Here is a 20,021-nt window from a genome sequence, read left to right as displayed (position 1 = left end):
ACTATGAGCAAACACTCAGCAACAGTGGGAAGGAAAAACTCCCTTCTTGAAGGAAAAAACCTCTGGTAGAACCAGGAAATCTGTCTAAACTAGTTGGGGGTTAGAGCAACAGATGCAAGTCTTCAGATCATTTGCAGTGTGACTGTCTTTGTGCACACTTTAACCTGATTCAGTTTTCTTATTTGTCAAAATGCACCATGGGTAAAAAAAAACAAAACAAAACAAAATAGTAATGAAGGCGAATCCTCAGCAAAGATGAATTAAACAAGTTTTATTTTGATCAAATTTTACTTTAAGTAAAACACATCTTTATTTGATGACTTTAATGTCATCAAATAAAGACAGTTTTGATGGAGCTCCTGACCCAGCCCAAGCTCTCTATGAAGACGAGGAAAAACTCCCCAGGGGGCCAGATCGATGGGAAGAAACCTCGGGAAAGCCCATTCAAAGAGAGATCCCCTTTCCTGGGATGGCTGGGGGGGTTACAGGAACTCCAAAAAAGCTAAATTTTTATTTATTTATTTTTTAAGATTGACCCACTCTATCTATTCCTGTCCAACAGAAAAAAGAAAGGAAGTTACTACAATGTATCACACTTACATGATAAGGTGTGAATTGTGTGTTTGTGTGTGTTATCTTAGCCAGGGGTGAAGCTGGAGCTCCTCCAGTGTTGGGCGCTTCTCCGGGACTATAGCTAAACATGCGTCCAAGAAATTCCGGCATTCTTGAAAGAAAGAAAAGATCAAAAAGATGAAGATGATAGTTCTAGTGATCCAAGGCATCAGTGAATGTGGAAGTGTGAAGTTTTCTTACCTGTGGACAGACGCTTTTTGATGCTCAGTTGCTTTGTGAGGAACCTCGCGGTACTAAAGTATCGTGCATGAAGCGCTTCATACAACACCACTCCCATTTGCCACACCGTGGTGGGTCCACACCTGTAGCAGCTCCTAATGTACCACTCGGGAGGGATGTGAAGAGGAGTGCCTAACAAACAGACACAATTGCAATTTCTTCTAAAACAAAAGACACAAATTGTTACATCTGTGAAAAGCAGGAGCAGAATATGTTACCATAGAAGATGCGATACAGAGATCGCTGTTTAACAAAGCAGCTCAGTCCAAAGTCAATGATGCGAACTCGAGGCACATCTGAGCCGGTCTCAATCAGAATGTTTTGTCCCTTGATGTCCCGATGAAAGATGTGTTTCTCCTCAAGTTCCTTTACAGCATCAACTAGTTGCTTCAGAATGACCTGGAAAAGATGAAAAACACAATAATGAGTTAATGCTTTTCTGCCTTGATTGAATGCTGTACAGTCTAAGGCTCTCCCAGTCAACCTACCTTGGCCTTGTCCTCTGGTAAAGCTCTTCCATTTTCTGCTTTGTATTTTTGCAGGTCCACAGCAGGGACAGGTCTCTCCAGCACCAGGATCAGCTCTTTGCCAAAGTCGAACCACTCCAGCAAGGACACAGGTGCTGATATTCCCACTGACCCTTCTGCTTCACCTGCAAGTTTAAGCATAATGGCCACTTCCACCGAGAGCATCTTCCCATTTTCATCCTGAAATATTACAACAAAGTGGATGATGAGGAACGCCGCATTCAATCCAGTAATGTAAAACTAATTCAAGTGTTGGACGCTTACCGCCACTTTGCAGTAGACTTTATTTTTGGGAATGTGTTTGATGGCAACCTAGAAGACACAGAGCATTGGTGAGCATTTCCTCAGTATGACATAATGAAAGGTGGAAACACAGCAGACGTCTCAGTTTACGATATTATCCATTATCTGCGTTACTGCCTGTCTTACTACCATCATCTGAACACTTACTGGAAAACGATCTTCTATCCGGTAGCCAGAAAACACTGCTCCGCAGCCTCCTTCTCCGAGCTGGTGCTCCTCCACATATCTGGCTTGGAATTCACCTGAACAGACAAAACAGCAAATCTTGTTTTATTACAGCTGTGACACAAATTACTCTCCTCTGTAGCCTAAATGTTCCTTCTGCCCTTCCCCTGAATATAAAACCCAAGCTGCTTGCTACTTACGTTTTTGGTCTGCCACTGATTTTTTGCCCTGGTCCACATTCCTTTTTTTTTTCTTGGGTGACTCTCTGTTGTCTCCCGTGGCCTTTCTTTTGCCATTTTTTGTGCACTCCTGTTTGTTGTTCAAGTCTGGAGATGTGGAAAACACCAAAAGCACATCAGCTCACTGGATGATAGACACAAACACTAAACACCAATATCTTAAACCTAGCAACCACACTTAATCTACCCCCTTATTCAACTAATTAGCCTACCTTTACCAGAGTCCAACGAGGAGGATGCTTGCTCCTTGTCACCGCTCGTATGGTCGAGAAGTTTAGCCTTCTTTGCTTTCTTTGTTGTGCCCTCTTCATCTTGCACAACCTTGCGCTTCACTCCTTTGACCACATCTGAGCTGGTGGAAGGACCAGCCTGCTCAGCGACCCTCCTCCTTTTTATTGGGGTCTTCTTTTCAGGACTGGCCTTTCTTTTAGCAGTCCTGCTCTTACAATCTATAAACGACGACAACAACACAGTGGTGAAAAAGAGTCCCCGACATCAGGACTGGAAGCAGTTTGATGGCAAAGAATTTGAAATTGCTTTTGCTTAAATGATCACAAGTTTATTCTTGGGATTAAAAAAACTGACCAGTGCGAATTGATACTAGGTTTACTAAGTCTTAGATCTTGATGACACTTGTTGGTCTGTTTTTACTGTTGAGTCCAAGAATAAACTTATTACATTATTTTACCAAAAGACCGGTAACCTTCCTTTGATTAGACATCTTGTATTAAAGCTATTTTCAATCAAACATATGATTCAATTGCTTCAAAAATGATTCACACAGTGTCAACATTTCTAGGATTTGGATTTTACCAGGTTCTTATTTTATTATTTTACTTACCTTGATCTCCTGAATCTTTCTTATCGGCCGGAGTGGTAATTTTTCTTGTTTCCTTTTTCATTGTAATTTCGGAGACCCTTTAAAATCGAAAATGTAAACCGTAATGAGTTAATATTGAGTTAATACTTCTTCAAATGTGCACCTTTCAAATGCTTGACTTTTCTAACTGAATTCTGTAAGTGAGCTTTATAAGTAAACTCTGGAAACTACGGCAACACAACATAGAATCTTGCCTTTCAGTGACTTCACTGACTGCCAGTAGTTCAAAGTAGTTTACAGAAAAACACTCTGGCAGACAAAGCCATAATATTTCATATAATTCAATCATTTCATATCAATTAAACAGTTTCTTTCATTATCTTTCATCATTTGTATAAAGACCTCATCTATGGATGACAGTATGAAGATTTGTGGTTGACCACACACTAATAAACACAGTGTCAGCTACATTGTCATCTGATTTAAAGTATTTATTATGTACATTTAACTGTCATGGTACTGAGTCTGTGACCCAGTGTTTTGTGTTTGTTCATTTATATTCATTGATTATTCTTATGTATGTTTTTGGTTCTCTTTATTGTTTTCTTCTTGTGTTATATTCTTAGGCTTTAGGTTTCTGTTACTTTGCCTTGCCCCTGTGTCCCACGTGGCCCATTGTTTTCCTCTGTTTGCTGTTGGGTTGTCTGTGTATCATCCATGACAATTAAATTAAATAGCAAATGCAACTACAATTTCAATGAGATTCATTCCTGGCATTCTACTGCGGTGGCTGAAAGTAGACACCAAGCATTATCACTGTAACTGATGTAAATATTGGACTTGGAGGGGATTCATCTGATAGACTGATGCAAACATTACTGTAGCGACTTCCACAGTCGCTAGAGGCCAGGGATGGAGCCTGCCTATTTGCCTGACACGCTGTCAACTTTACGCAATAATGCAAGAGGTGGAATTGTTTGCTTGTTTATTAAAGTGCTTTGAGAGTTTACAGAGTAATGTCATCAGCTCCTGATTCAGACTCTTAAAACATCACAGGCTCTAATGTAACAAAGCGAAACATGTTGTGCAGCGCAGCGGTCAACAAAAACTACGGCTACCCAGCCCTCCTCTCTGTCAAAAATACGGAGTGGAAACTACAGATATTTGTTTAAAAATGTAGGGAGTAAAAATTAAGTACAGCAAGGAAGTTTTTTTTTACTTTTTTACTTCCTACCTGTGGAGCCAATTAAGCTAAATTTAAGAAGCGCATGTCTGTGTATACTTAAAAGCTCTTATGGTTATTTTCACTTTGTAGACAAATTAAAGCACAGAAAAGAAAAACACGATACATTAGAGCATGACATAATTTGACCTGAGGTGGCGCTGCACCGTGAGAGAGCCTGAACGTCAACCGGAAGAAGACGAGAATAAACTCCGTATAAACAACATGGCGTCTCCCTGTGAGGTTTTTTGTTTTGTTTTGTTTTTTAAATGAACTTTATTTAGAACAATAACAATGACAATCTCAAAGAGACAAGCGACATATTAAATCAATCAGAACAGAATCACATCTCCTGTACACCACAATGAAATCGACAATAACTGAAAGTAAACATACATACACACACACACACACACACACACACATACACATACACATACATATATATACATACACATACATATATATGCATATACACATGCATACATACACATCCATATTCACACATCTACATAATAATAATATAAAAAGATGAATAACCAATACAAAAATAAATAACAATAAAAAAAAGAATGAAAAACAAGGAACAGAAATAAAGAAGACAAGGGGGATCATAAAATCTCTAAAAGTGAGGTTCCATAAACAAGACACATAACTTAAATAAGGGGCTAAGAAAAATCAAACTCTTCTAAAAATCTATGCAATTTGATTGCTTGGGGCTTATTTATTAGCTTAAGAGATTTATGGAACAGAGAGAATTTTGTCCTACCTGGATATAAGGTGTTAACCAAATACCTCCTCAAAAATGGATTATTGCATTTTCCATTAACCAAGTCAAGACCATCTAGTTTAACTTTATGTAAATTTGTAGTCTGTATATTTGAAAAATTGTTCTTTATTGTATTTACAAGGACTGTTGGGATATTCTGTGAAACCTTTTTATAGAGCTCGAACGAGCAACTCATGTCATATTTCTCATTAAGCCTGTTTAATTCAAGTATATCTCCATTTTCATCCATTATATGTGTCACAGACCAAATTTGTTTTGTCATCCATTCGTCCACAAACATAGATTTCCCCCGATCCAATATCACCCTATTATTCCACAATGGAACATTGTGGGGACTAAAGTTATGTTTAAACATTAATTTACAATTTAACAAAACTTGTTGATGAAATTTGGAAAGTTTTATGGGTAGTTTAGAAATGTCAAAATCACATACTAAAAGGATCCCCCCAACTTTGTTGAAAATAAGAGATGGCATCAAGAACCACATCTCATTATCATTTTTCAAGAAAGATCGTAGCCAATTAATCTTTAAAATGCCATTCATTATTTCAAAATCGATTGCTTTTAAACCCCCCTCTTCATAATCTTTTATCAAGTCCCTGTTACTAATATAATGATGTTTATTTTTCCATATGAAATTAAAATTCGCCTTATTTATGTCTTTTATAATTCTTGGTGGGATGGCTAGGGAATAAGCTGGATAGATTAAACTGGACAAAGATTCAACCTTGGTCAACATTATCCTGCCGAACAACGTTAAATCTCTCTGTAGTCAATGGTTTAGAGGTTTTTTTTGCATTTGTCAATTGTATTCTGAATATTCTTTTCGTCTCCCTGTGAGGTGTCATGCCGAGCAGATGTCAGAGTTGAGTTCAAGCAAAGTTGACTCTTTCGGTGATTACAGTTTGTCCGGGCGGGCTGTGCGTCTTATTTCATCCGCAGACACGTCGTTGGATGAGGAACAGCTCATGTTGGCATCAGTGGCAGTCAGGATGGCAGCATCTTCCAGAGGGAAGGTCAGGTCGCTGGTCTCTCTGAGCAGGACGCTGTCCACCAACAAGCCCGGTTCCACGGCTGGAGATTACCCTTCTCCGGCTGAAGCCCCCGCTTCTCCCCCGAACAGCGAGCCAGCCGCGGCGCCTCAGCGGAGACCCAAAAAAGACCCCAGTGGCTGCTCCGTGCTCCTCTTCCCCGGTCAGGGCAGCCAGTTTGTGGGCATGGGCAGAGGACTTTTAAAATACCCCAACGTTAAAGAAATGTTCACCGTAGCCCAGAAGATCCTGGGTTACGACCTGCTGTCTCTGTGTCTGGAGGGCCCCGAGGACGAGCTGCAGAAAACGGTTCACTGTCAGCCGGCGGTGTTTGTCACCTCCCTGGCTGCTGTGGAGAGACTCAACCAAGAAAACCCCAAAGTAAGTGCCAGATAAATGTCTGGAAAAAGGACAATAACTGCAGGTCCTGCCTTCTTAAATGTGGCCATTTTATCTTTTTTTTTTTTTTTTTTAAATACTGCTACAGTAATATTAATTTATATTTAAAATGTGCGCACATTATGTATGAAGGTGTGGATGAATGATGCTTGTTGTAAGAAAGCATTTTGAGTGCCCAGTAGAAGAGCATCTTTCAAATGCAAAGTTTCTCATTTCAACTTTAATTACTGCACCTGATTAAGGCGGTAGAGTAAATAAGGCTTCCAACAGTGGTTATTTCTTATTATCACATCTTGTTTTTATTGTTTTTATCAGTAGATTGTTGTTTCACTCCCACCAAAAACATCACCGTAAATAATCTTCTGATTCTGAATGACCATTTAAAAAAATAAACAAATTGTTCTGAGTTAATTTCAGTTACGGATGTATCAGTGACATAAATGATATATCGGTCATAATCGGGAGGCTGTTACATTTTTATTTTTTTATTTTTTTTTTGACTTGTTTCCTGCTGTACACAGGCCATTGAGATGTGTGTCGCTGCTGCAGGTTTCAGTGTCGGAGAATTTGCTGCTCTTGTCTTTTCTGGGGCGATGAACTTTGCAGAAGGTAGAAAGATTTCTTTTTTGGGTTTTTTTGTGCACTTGTAAAAGGTGTTTTAATCACAACTTTGGTTAATATTCTGTATTTACTCCTTATGCATCTTCTAGCTTTGTATGCAGTGAAGGTGCGAGCGGAGACTATGCAGAAGGCCTCAGAACTGGTTCCCAGTGGGATGCTGTCAGTCACTGGTAGACCTCAGGCTCAGTATAATTATGCCTGTCTGCAGTAGGGCTGCCACGATTAGTCGACTAGTCACGATTACGTCGACTATCAAAATCGTCGACGACTGATTTAATAGTCGAGGCGGCATTTGAAGCTTTGTAAGATCACAAAAGACGCAGGAATAAGTAGCAGGATTTAAGAGTGTAATAACGGACTGAAACAGAAGATGGCAGCACTGCATATACAAGGATGCCAGCTGCCGTTAAACCCCGAAGAAGAAGAAGAAGCGGTGTCCCAGAATTCATAGCGCGGCCTAGCTCAGTTTCCAACAATGGCGGCAGCTAGTTAGTTTTAATATTACTCTTATTATTCTTTCTGGGTCACAAAATAAACGTTTAACATATTTTCAGGCGAGAATGTAGCTGTGTAAACCTCAAATATCTGCTCAGTTTATCAAGACACCACATATTTTCAAAAGCGCTCCGATGTTTTCGGAGACGTCTGTTACCCACTAGCTCGATAGCTAGCCGGGGCAAGGCTCACTAGAGCTGTGAGAACACCGGACTCCCGGCAGATCGTTTTCAAACACACCGCTGTCTTTCGCTGCTCAGGTTAAACATGATATATAAGTCACTTAGATAACTTAAAAATGTTATTGTTTGGCTTATTTTAGTATTTTATTTGTTCCTGAGTAAATCTGTTTTGCTGAGATTAAAGTTATAGTTTTTACACAGCTGAATAAACGTCAAGCAGACAGCTGATTATCAGAAGTGTGAGATGCTCGAGAATATTCTCCGGTGTCCTGTTATATTTTAGATAGCAAGGAGTTTATTAAACTTCACCGAAACAATCTGCAAATTTCATTAAAATTTAATAAACTATCATCTTGTCTTTATTTTTAGTTAGCACATACCTTAAACACTTAAAGCTGTAAGCTAATGATAGTTATATAAGAGCAGATGCTGCTGGTGCAATAAGCTGAACGTTTTACATCCAATGGATGATGATCTGATTAGTCGACTAATCGCAAAAATAATCGGTGACTAGTCGACTATCAAAATAATCGTTTGTGGCAGCCCTAGTCTGCAGGCAAAAGAGCACTGCAAGAGTCTGGGGATGGAGAATCCTGTGTGCTCTGTGGCCAACTAGCTTTTTCCAGATGGCAGGGTTATTGCAGGGCACCAGCAGGTAATGCATTCATATATTCTTGCTGCTTTAATATACCGTGAATCTATTGTGTTCTCTTTTCTGTCTTCTCTCAACCATCAAAAAAGTTGTTAGAGCTGCTCTTGTCATTTCTGCTGTCTTCTTTGACTTCTCAGGCTCTGGATTTCCTCCAGGAAAACTCTCGGCGCCTAAAGTTCATGCGGACCAAAACTCTCCCAGTCAGTGGTGCGTTCCATACTGAGCTGATGGCATCGGCTACTGAACCTGTCAGAGAGGTGCTCCGGCAGGTGGAGGTCAGTCAGCCACTTTATCCAAAAGGGATTAACATATTTTCCGAAACATGTATTCAATTACTCTGTAAAGCTACACCAGTCCTCATTTTTAAAAGATAACCCATCCTATTCAGTCTGACTCGGAAAGTTAAATGGAAAGTATACCCAAGATTTTACATCTGGTATTCAGCCATTCAAACTGCCCTCCGTCTTCAGAGTGAGGGAAAGTCTTCCCTTCACCATGAACTCAAACTGAAGAGACGGATCCAGCGGGAAAACAGTCAGCGGGAACGCAGCCGGAGCGCCCGCAGCAGCTGCAGCAGCAGGGGCAGCCAATCTGATGACTCGACTATCCATGAGACAGAGAAGACAGAAAAAGAGAAAGACAAACAGGACTTAGAGATTGAAAACATTATCAAGGTAAGTGAGGGCTATAAGAATCTTTTTTTGTAATATTTATTTAATTACATCATGCACCAAACTATCCATGGTAGTGATTATTTAACTAAGTCATAGTGGCACTGGGCAGCTGCCAGTGCAGTTCATTTTGTCCATTTAAAAAGTACCATGTACACTCACTGGCCACATTTTTGTTAGATACACCTGTTGAGCTGCTCATTAGGTCAAATACCTAATCAGCCTATCACATGGCAGCAGCTCAGTGCATTTAGGCATGTATACATTAATAAGATGACCTGCTGAAGGTCAAATGGGATTTAAATGACTTTGAACATGCATTGTTGTTTGTGTCGGACAGGCTTGTCTGAGTATTTCAGAAACTGTACAACCATCTAACCGGTTTATAGAAAATGGTCTGAAATAGAGGAAATCTCCTGTGAGCAGCACTTCTCTGGGAAAAAAATCACTTGTTGGTGCCAAAGATCAAAAGCGGAATGAGCAGATTACTTACAGCTGTAAGGAAAGCAACATGAACTCAAATACCCACTTACTTCAACCAAGTTATCAAGAAGAGCACCGCTGAAAGCACAATACGTTGAACCTCGAAGCTGATGGCCTAGTGTCACCTGCTGGATAGAGGTGAAAACACAAACCAAACAATGGCTCTTTCATCTGTTTCACAGCATGCTCGGGAACTGGAAACTCGCCGAAGGGAGGCAGAGGAGAGAGAGCGGAGGAAGCAGAGGGAGGTGCAGATGGAACTGGAAAGACAGCTGAAAGAGGCTGAGATGGTAAAAAAAAAAAAGTTTTCCACTTGACACCAATTATGTACAGAGTCTTTTCTCCTTGACTTTGATCTTTGAGAACTGCAGCAAAATGTTGACTGTCATTATAAAATTCACACCTATAATGATTTGGAAAAATGGTTATGACAGTCCAGGAAAAGGTGATTCAGGAATAGGTCAGTTTATACCGCTCTGTTGGTGCATCTGTTTATGTAGCTGTGTGTGTGTGCATAGATAAAAGACAGCATGCAGGCTGAGATGCAGGTGAAGGAAAAGGAGGCTGAACAACAGAAGAAGAGGATCAGGGAGCTGGAGCTGACACAGCAGCAGCTGGAAGTTGCCCTTAATATGGAGATCCAGGCTCAGCTAGAGGAGGAGAGGGCCAGACTGGAGCTTGAGCGGTAACAATGGATTTCTAACTCTTATTATGGCCCTTTATTATTTTATTTGTGATGGAGATCTGAGATATCCATGAGAAGTATTAACTGTCATGCGGCGGCTGTGTGAAGGCAAGAGAGGACCCAATTGCACGGCTCTAGACACACGGGAATGAACTCAAAGGCAGGTCTTTATTAACAGGAACATAAGAAGTCATACAAAACTATACTGGGAGAAACTAAAGCTGAGGCGCTGGGAAGACACGGGAAATGCACACAACCTAGAAGGATGACGCAACACAGAACAAAGGGACACTCTGACATAAATACACAGAAGGTAATGAGGGAAGTGGGAACACACGGGGAACACAGCTGAAGACAATTACTCATGACCGAGCAGGGAGGACACGAAACTGAAAATACTGACACCAAGATGTGGACCTTAAACACAACACAGTACACAGAGATGAGCACAGAGAGAGAGGCAGAGAACAAGGATGAATACGAGGGGATGAGGAGAACACAGAACACAACGGACGGGAACACGGTACCAGAACAAACACCACAATAAAAGCATGGACACAGGGGGAATCCAACTACCAAACCAAACAATCCAATGGACATAAGGAACAAAATACAAAACCACAGGAAAACTGAGAACACTGGGTCAAAATGACCCAGGACCATGACAATACCCCCCCTCAAGGGCTGACTCCAGACAGCCCTTGCGGACGGCAACGGCGGCAGAACAGATCCGGAGGCCGGCCGTGTGGAAGGCGGCGGCTACAGAGCGGGACCGGAGGCCGGGCCCCTCGAACCCTCCAGCGGAGACGAGGAAGGGCTGGCTGGGCTCTCCAGAACCCCCAGCGGACAAGGCAGGTGGCAGCGTGGAAGCCGCGGAGTGCTGGATGGGCTCATCCGAGCTTCCAGCCGGAGCTGATGTAGCGCCAGAGGGTATCGGGACCCCTGGCTGAATGTTAAGCTGACCAGAAGACCAAACTGCTACAGGGGACCAAACTGATGGCTGTAGTAATGGTTGTGGTGACAGTGGAGTGGGCGGTGGAGTGGATGACTGAGTTAACGGTGACTGTGCTAATGGTTCAGCTAAGGAGTGCATTAATGACAGGACTACAGGTTGAATGACTGACTGAGCAGCAGCCTGAATGGCTGAGTGTCGTGATGGTTGTGGTGGAAGAGAAGCGGGTGATGGTGTGGATGATGGAGCTACGGGCGACTGAGTGGCAGACTGAACTGATGACTGAAGTGATGGTAGAGGTGAAAATTGAGCTTGTGGTGGGGTAGCTGACTGAGGTGCGGGGGACACAGGAGACAGAGCCAGCGGGGACACAGGAGGCAGAGCTACAGATTGAACTGAGGGAGACTGGGTAGCAAACTGAACTAGTGGTAGTAATGGCGGTTGGGGAGAAGGCTGGACTGTACACTGAGGAGAAGGCTGACTGACTGACTGAGGAGCATCCTGTGCAGCTGAGTGTAATGATGGTTGTGGGAGCGAATGTTGGACAGGTGGTGGTGTCGGGTCCCCTGAGCCTACAATGCGGATGAAAGGTGCAGGCACCTGCTGGACACCAGTCGCTCCCACCTGAGGAGCAGGTACAGGTGCAGAGATCGGCTGGGTCCTGGCGGGCCTCACCTCAGTGGTTGGCACAGATTTCGGCAGGGACTGGGCGGCTGCTGTCCCCACCCGAGGAGCTGATACGGGTGCAGGGACCAGCAGAGCCTCAGTCGACCCGGAAACCGGAACAGGGACCAGCTGGGCGCCAGCCCCCCTCACCTGGGGAACTGAGATAGGTGCAGGGGAGTGCTGGGCCGCAGCTATCCCTAGAACGCAAGGGGCCTGGGAGGCGGGCCTAGAAAGAACAGTCTGCAAGAGATCAATTCCCTGCCCTGAGTGAGCGGATGAGGAACAGCGCTCTGACTTCATAGCGTTAAGTGTGCTAAAGCTGTAGCTTACAGGCACTAATGCACCACCTTCAGTGTTTACAGACTCTAGAGAAATGTGATCAGCTGATGCACCAACAGTCTTAGAGCTTCTTTCTTCGGAGCTAACCATGCTTATACTGACAGAGGAGGGGTTAATAGCCGATGTAAACATAGGTCTGTGCACCGGAGAGGCAGATGAAACAAAGTCTTTTACCTCCGGATCGCTGGAAGCAGTAAACCTAGGGAAAACAGTGGTGGGTGTAGAGCCCCCTGACTCAAGAACATTCGAATCAGTAAATACGTCAGAATGGACTTTCCCCTGGGGTGATGGCTCAGAAGTAACGAGCTGGGGTCGAGCTATCACAGGAACATTTACAGTCTTGGATTTTACTGCTTTAACATCTAAGGAGGCAGGTTTTAAAGCCCCAGTGGTGAGCTTAACTGCAAAACAATCATTCTCAGCAGACACACAGGTAAAGGGCACAGAAGCAGGTGTCTCTAACTCAGGAAATGCTGACTTCAAGTTTTCAGACCTAGGAAACACTAGCGAAGGATAATCTTTCTCAAATATGAGTCCAAACGTAGGAGAAACGGTCTCTGAGTTGACCCTCCGGGCAGTACAACGGTTCATAAGAAGTTCGGGTTCGGATTCAACATTTACAGATCGTGAGCCTTTAGAGCCTACGGCAAGAGTCACAGAGTTTGCATTCCTGCATTCAGAGTAGTGAGAACTAGCCTCAGAGTGAACAGAAAGAGTGTCTTTGTCACTCACCCCAGCCGGCTGCTCAGTAGTCCCGGAATCCGGCTGAGGAGAGGACCGGCGACGGCGTCTCCTCCTTGATGAGGGAACGGAGGTGACGGGGGAAACCGGTGATGATGCGGGGGTGACGGTCTCCTCTTCATCATCCGACCTCATCGCTGCTAGGAAAGCAGCGGGAGAGCGACGGTCAGAGCTGAGAGGGGATGGAGAAGGGCTCCGCGGCAGCAGCGCCAAAAAACCCTCTCGTTTTAGCAGCCGCTGTTGCGATACCGAGAGCCCCGTCTGCTGCTGCGATGCCGTCGCGGCGAGCTTAGTCCGCTGCTGCTGCGGCGGCTGACTGGCGGAGATCTCCGTCTGCAGTCGCTGTGGTGTGGAATCCCGGGAACAGACACTGTCTGCCAGCTCACGAGCTTGTAATGCCTCCTTGGCTTGGCTCAGTTCGTCAATAAAGCCCTCATAGCAGGTGAGCTGGTGAAGGAAAGGGTTTCCCTCGATTATTGCCTTTATGGCGTTAAGTCCGACGGAAATTGTCCGTGAGTCCGAGGCGCGGGTTATTCGTTGCACCAGACTCTGTACACGGAGAATATCTCCCTCACGGGCGGAGCCTGCTGGGTCCATTTCGTGGTTGCGTCGTTCTGTCGTGCGGCGGCTGTGTGAAGGCAAGAGAGGACCCAAATGCACGGCTCTAGACACACGGGAATGAACTCAAAGGCAGGTCTTTATTAACAGGAACATAAGAAGTCATACAAAACTATAAATACACAGAAGGTAATGAGGGAAGTGGGAGTTGTTACAGGATGCAAACATGTTTTATACTGCTTTGAAGTCTGGGACAGCATCATAAGAGGCATAACTGATCTCACCGTAGTCCCATGAAGACTCAAGATGAGTGTTTTCACGACTGCCATCTTGGTGTTTTGAAATCAGGCATGATGAATGAAGGGAAGAACTGTCTGTTAAGGTTCTCAGTCGTTCAGGTCATCGTAGTCTAAGGAGCTTGGAAAGAAAAGCATCTGGACTTCTTTAAGCTTCTTGAAGAGCGTTTCACCTCTCATTCAAGAAGCTTCTTCAGTTCTCTGAAGAAATTCTGAACTGAAGAAGCTTCTCAGATGAGAGGTGAAACATCTTCAAGAAACTTAAAGAAGTCCAGATGCTTTTCTTTCCACGCTCCTTAGACTGTAGTTAAACTTCACACACTGGACTTGTCAGTCACACATCCTTCGCCAGTAGGCATTCCCAGAATGATCTTTCCCCTTCTGACGCTTAGAATGACCAAATATGTGCAAAATGGACAATTCAACATGCCACCATGTCAGTCTTTTATTAAATATGACATGAAACAAATGACTGAGCCATTAAATTTGTCACAAAGGTGTTCACCTAATTCCAGGCAAATGGAATAGACTTCTATGGGACCATAAGTCTTTTTGCACTTTGACATTTGTTTTACTTTTCAGATCTGTAACCTATAACTTTTATACTGTATGTGTTTTGATCATAGGAGTCTACAGGGACTTACTTACTTTTAGCACGTTTAGCAGTTGATGTTGGCTTCTTTTTTCAGTACTGGAGCTTCCTGCTCATTGAAGACTTTTCTAAAAGGAAATGCTTAATCCAAAATGGCGTTTTAAGGGCTTGGATTAATGTCAATTTCAGCAAATATTCTTTCTTATGTTAAAAGAACATGGATCTCTGTCAGTGATAACTTCTGACTTTATAACTCAAATTTTAAGAGAGAGCTTCACTGCTAAGCTCTCATCTGTGTGGGTGTCACGGTTCGCTTGAGGACTCACATGCAGGACTCAGAGGCACAGTCAGTATTTATTACAGTTCCACCAGGTGTATATACAAACAGTGCAGGGGATAGTGCTATATACAAAGCGGTGACAGGGAAAAGGCTCCGGGGAAATCCAGGTAGGGAAAAGACACTTGCTCCTCTTCTGACTCTCTCTCCAAACACTCACACAAAAAGGGAATCCGCTCGGGGAATGCAGAGTCGGGTCCAGGGGATCTATGTACAGAAGGAAACACACGTTAGAGGTTTTGCACAGGGAAGCAAATGAGAACTTGCTCAGAGCCGGGCTGCACTGACGCGAGTCACACACAACGATCCAGCGATGAGTAGAAGCCACTCCCTGGCTTAAATGCTGGCTGCACTGATGAGGCCCAGGTGTTTCCTCCTCAGAGGGGCGTGGGCCGAGGGCGTGAACCCACCATGAGTATATCTGTATCTATATAGATATATATGTGTATTCGTAACCTTTTTTCATCATCTAGTTTCCTGTGCCAGATCTTCTACTGATCCACTGAGGCAGACATGTAAAAAAACATGAACTAAAGCATATTTCTGTATATAAACAGGACCTTAAATCTTTACCAACAGCTACTTTAGAGGAAATTCTTCAATAAACTGCAACCAAAGGCTCAACTCAGAGGACAAAACCCAACCTGTTATAAATAGTGTGACAGCAAACTTTCTCTTGTGTAAAGTTACAAATAGGAGTAATTATCCACAGGAGCTTTTATACATAATGAAGTTATAATTCGTCCTGTAGAAATTGTACATTTAAGCTATATAGTTCCCTCTGTGATAACTCTGCTATGAATGCCTCTTATTAACTTTTATGCTTTTACAACCCACTATGAGCAAACACTCAGCAACAGTGGGAAGGAAAAACTCCCTTCTTGAAGGAAAAAACCTCTGGTAGAACCAGGAAATCTGTCTAAACTAGTTGGGGGTTAGAGCAACAGATGCAAGTCTTCAGATCATTTGCAGTGTGACTGTCTTTGTGCACACTTTAACCTGATTCAGTTTTCTTATTTGTCAAAATGCACCATGGGTAAAAAAAAACAAAACAAAATAGTAATGAAGGAGAATCTTCAGCAAAGATGAATTAAACAAGTTTTATTTTGATCAAATTTTACTTTAAGTAAAACACATCTTTATTTGATGACTTTAATGTCATCAAATAAAGACAGTTTTGATGGAGCTCCTGACCCAGCCCAAGCTCTCTATGAAGACGAGGAAAAACTCCCCAGGGGGCCAGATCGATGGGAAGAAACCTCGGGAAAGCCCATTCAAAGAGAGATCCCCTTTCCTGGGATGGCTGGGGGGGTTACAGGAACTCCGAAAAAGCTAAATTTTTATTTATTTATTTTTTAAGATTGACCCACTCTATCTATTCCTGTCCAACAGAAAAAAGAAAGGAAGTTACTACAATGTATCACACTTACATGATAAGGTGTGAATTGTGTGTTTGTGTGTGTTATCTTAGCCAGGGGTGAAGCTGGAGCTCCTCCAGTGTTGGGCGCTTCTCCGGGACTATAGCTAAACATGCGTCCAAGAAATTCCGGCATTCTTGAAAGAAAGAAAAGATCAAAAAGATGAAGATGATAGTTCTAGTGATCCAAGGCATCAGTGAATGTGGAAGTGTGAAGTTTTCTTACCTGTGGACAGACGCTTTTTGATGCTCAGTTGCTTTGTGAGGAACCTCGCGGTACTAAAGTATCGTGCATGAAGCGCTTCATACAACACCACTCCCATTTGCCACACCGTGGTGGGTCCACACCTGTAGCAGCTCCTAATGTACCACTCGGGAGGGATGTGAAGAGGAGTGCCTAACAAACAGACACAATTGCAATTTCTTCTAAAACAAAAGACACAAATTGTTACATCTGTGAAAAGCAGGAGCAGAATATGTTACCATAGAAGATGCGATACAGAGATCGCTGTTTAACAAAGCAGCTCAGTCCAAAGTCAATGATGCGAACTCGAGGCACATCTGAGCCGGTCTCAATCAGAATGTTTTGTCCCTTGATGTCCCGATGAAAGATGTGTTTGTCCTCAAGTTCCTTTACAGCATCAACTAGTTGCTTCAGAATGACCTGGAAAAGATGAAAAACACAATAATGAGTTAATGCTTTTCTGCCTTGATTGAATGCTGTACAGTCTAAGGCTCTCCCAGTCAACCTACCTTGGCCTTGTCCTCTGGTAAAGCTCTTCCATTTTCTGCTTTGTATTTTTGCAGGTCCACAGCAGGGACAGGTCTCTCCAGCACCAGGATCAGCTCTTTGCCAAAGTCGAACCACTCCAGCAAGGACACAGGTGCTGATATTCCCACTGACCCTTCTGCTTCACCTGCAAGTTTAAGCATAATGGCCACTTCCACCGAGAGCATCTTCCCATTTTCATCCTGAAATATTACAACAAAGTGGATGATGAGGAACGCCGCATTCAATCCAGTAATGTAAAACTAATTCAAGTGTTGGACGCTTACCGCCACTTTGCAGTAGACTTTATTTTTGGGAATGTGTTTGATGGCAACCTAGAAGACACAGAGCATTGGTGAGCATTTCCTCAGTATGACATAATGAAAGGTGGAAACACAGCAGACGTCTCAGTTTACGATATTATCCATTATCTGCGTTACTGCCTGTCTTACTACCATCATCTGAACACTTACTGGAAAACGATCTTCTATCCGGTAGCCAGAAAACACTGCTCCGCAGCCTCCTTCTCCGAGCTGGTGCTCCTCCACATATCTGGCTTGGAATTCACCTGAACAGACAAAACAGCAAATCTTGTTTTATTACAGCTGTGACACAAATTACTCTCCTCTGTAGCCTAAATGTTCCTTCTGCCCTTCCCCTGAATATAAAACCCAAGCTGCTTGCTACTTACGTTTTTGGTCTGCTACTGATTTTTTGTCCTGGTCCACATTCCTTTTTTTTTTCTTGGGTGACTCTCTGTTGTCTCCCGTGGCCTTTCTTTTGCCATTTTTTGTGCACTCCTGTTTGTTGTTCAAGTCTGGAGATGTGGAAAACACCAAAAGCACATCAGCTCACTGGATGATAGACACAAACACTAAACACCAATATCTTAAACCTAGCAACCACACTTAATCTACCCCCTTATTCAACTAATTAGCCTACCTTTACCAGAGTCCAACGAGGAGGATGCTTGCTCCTTGTCACCGCTCGTATGGTCGAGAAGTTTAGCCTTCTTTGCTTTCTTTGTTGTGCCCTCTTCATCTTGCACAACCTTGCGCTTCACTCCTTTGACCACATCTGAGCTGGTGGAAGGACCAGCCTGCTCAGCGACCCTCCTCCTTTTTATTGGGGTCTTCTTTTCAGGACTGGCCTTTCTTTTAGCAGTCCTGCTCTTACAATCTATAAACGACGACAACAACACAGTGGTGAAAAAGAGTCCCCGACATCAGGACTGGAAGCAGTTTGATGGCAAAGAATTTGAAATTGCTTTTGCTTAAATGATCACAAGTTTATTCTTGGGATTAAAAAAACTGACCAGTGCGAATTGATACTAGGTTTACTAAGTCTTAGATCTTGATGACACTTGTTGGTCTGTTTTTACTGTTGAGTCCAAGAATAAACTTATTACATTATTTTACCAAAAGACCGGTAACCTTCCTTTGATTAGACATCTTGTATTAAAGCTATTTTCAATCAAACATATGATTCAATTGCTTCAAAAATGATTCACACAGTGTCAACATTTCTAGGATTTGGATTTTACCAGGTTCTTATTTTATTATTTTACTTACCTTGATCTCCTGAATCTTTCTTATCGGCCGGAGTGGTAATTTTTCTTGTTTCCTTTTTCATTGTAATTTCGGAGACCCTTTAAAATCGAAAATGTAAACCGTAATGAGTTAATATTGAGTTAATACTTCTTCAAATGTGCACCTTTCAAATGCTTGACTTTTCTAACTGAATTCTGTAAGTGAGCTTTATAAGTAAACTCTGGAAACTACGGCAACACAACATAGAATCTTGCCTTTCAGTGACTTCACTGACTGCCAGTAGTTCAAAGTAGTTTACAGAAAAACACTCTGGCAGACAAAGCCATAATATTTCATATAATTCAATCATTTCATATCAATTAAACAGTTTCTTTCATTATCTTTCATCATTTGTATAAAGACCTCATCTATGGATGACAGTATGAAGATTTGTGGTTGACCACACACTAATAAACACAGTGTCAGCTACATTGTCATCTGATTTAAAGTATTTATTATGTACATTTAACTGTCATGGTACTGAGTCTGTGACCCAGTGTTTTGTGTTTGTTCATTTATATTCATTGATTATTCTTATGTATGTTTTTGGTTCTCTTTATTGTTTTCTTCTTGTGTTATATTCTTAGGCTTTAGGTTTCTGTTACTTTGCCTTGCCCCTGTGTCCCACGTGGCCCATTGTTTTCCTCTGTTTGCTGTTGGGTTGTCTGTGTATCATCCATGACAATTAAATTAAATAGCAAATGCAACTACAATTTCAATGAGATTCATTCCTGGCATTCTACTGCGGTGGCTGAAAGTAGACACCAAGCATTATCACTGTAACTGATGTAAATATTGGACTTGGAGGGGATTCATCTGATAGACTGATGCAAACATTACTGTAGCGACTTCCACAGTCGCTAGAGGCCAGGGATGGAGCCTGCCTATTTGCCTGACACGCTGTCAACTTTACGCAATAATGCAAGAGGTGGAATTGTTTGCTTGTTTATTAAAGTGCTTTGAGAGTTTACAGAGTAATGTCATCAGCTCCTGATTCAGACTCTTAAAACATCACAGGCTCTAATGTAACAAAGCGAAACATGTTGTGCAGCGCAGCGGTCAACAAAAACTACGGCTACCCAGCCCTCCTCTCTGTCAAAAATACGGAGTGGAAACTACAGATATTTGTTTAAAAATGTAGGGAGTAAAAATTAAGTACAGCAAGGAAGTTTTTTTTTACTTTTTTACTTCCTACCTGTGGAGCCAATTAAGCTAAATTTAAGAAGCGCATGTCTGTGTATACTTAAAAGCTCTTATGGTTATTTTCACTTTGTAGACAAATTAAAGCACAGAAAAGAAAAACACGATACATTAGAGCATGACATAATTTGACCTGAGGTGGCGCTGCACCGTGAGAGAGCCTGAACGTCAACCGGAAGAAGACGAGAATAAACTCCGTATAAACAACATGGCGTCTCCCTGTGAGGTTTTTTGTTTTGTTTTGTTTTTTAAATGAACTTTATTTAGAACAATAACAATGACAATCTCAAAGAGACAAGCGACATATTAAATCAATCAGAACAGAATCACATCTCCTGTACACCACAATGAAATCGACAATAACTGAAAGTAAACATACATACACACACACACACACACACACACACACACACACACACACACACACA

The 20,021-nt window shown here is 42.5% G+C and overlaps 2 protein-coding genes and 1 pseudogene across 3 annotated transcripts; 1 reads left to right on the top strand and 2 right to left on the bottom strand.

Annotated features, from left to right (window-relative positions):
* Positions 1–632: 632 nt before the first annotated feature.
* Positions 633–2,988, bottom strand: LOC308399832 (serine/threonine-protein kinase pim-2-like; the record flags this gene model as incomplete). The annotated part of the gene is made up of 8 exons (XM_080887251.1): positions 633–724; positions 814–984; positions 1,071–1,251; positions 1,341–1,559; positions 1,644–1,691; positions 1,830–1,924; positions 2,299–2,535; positions 2,928–2,988. 8 exons carry the CDS (start codon positions 2,986–2,988, stop codon positions 633–635), a joined length of 1,104 nt encoding a protein of 367 aa, XP_080743377.1.
* Positions 2,989–5,751: 2,763 nt separating this feature from the next.
* Positions 5,752–11,087, top strand: LOC308399831 (annotated as a pseudogene). The gene is made up of 9 exons: positions 5,752–6,330; positions 6,870–6,957; positions 7,059–7,176; positions 8,196–8,301; positions 8,436–8,573; positions 8,769–8,972; positions 9,635–9,742; positions 9,971–10,137; positions 10,820–11,087. The product of its transcript is annotated as an uncharacterized misc_RNA (transcript).
* A 2,906-nt stretch (positions 11,088–13,993) lies between these two features.
* LOC308400014 (serine/threonine-protein kinase pim-1-like) lies at positions 13,994–18,994 on the bottom strand. Its single transcript, XM_080887478.1, has 9 exons — positions 18,376–18,994; positions 17,747–17,983; positions 17,496–17,621; positions 17,278–17,372; positions 17,092–17,139; positions 16,789–17,007; positions 16,519–16,699; positions 16,262–16,432; positions 13,994–16,172 (listed from the first exon to the last, which is right to left on the bottom strand). Exons 1-9 carry the CDS (start codon positions 18,434–18,436, stop codon positions 16,081–16,083), a joined length of 1,230 nt encoding a protein of 409 aa, XP_080743604.1. The 5' UTR covers positions 18,437–18,994; the 3' UTR covers positions 13,994–16,080.
* Between the last annotated feature and the right edge of the window lie 1,027 nt (positions 18,995–20,021).

The sequence above is a fragment of the Rhamphochromis sp. 'chilingali' genome, assembly GCF_963969265.1.
Source record: "Rhamphochromis sp. 'chilingali' genome assembly, chromosome: 7".
Classification (NCBI taxonomy): Eukaryota; Metazoa; Chordata; class Actinopteri; order Cichliformes; family Cichlidae; genus Rhamphochromis; species Rhamphochromis sp. 'chilingali'.
This window is presented reverse-complemented; position numbering and strand designations above follow the sequence as displayed.

Coding starts and splice junctions, on each gene's coding strand:
- LOC308400014 (XM_080887478.1), bottom strand. CDS start 18,436: ATGAAAAAGGAAACAAGAAAAATTACCACTCCGGCCGATAAGAAAGAT. Junction 17,008..17,091: donor AAGTCTACTGCAAAGTGGCG/GTAAGCGTCCAA, acceptor GTAATATTTCAG/GATGAAAATGGGAAGATGCT. Junction 16,173..16,261: donor CAAAAAGCGTCTGTCCACAG/GTAAGAAAACTT, acceptor CTTTCTTTCAAG/AATGCCGGAATTTCTTGGAC.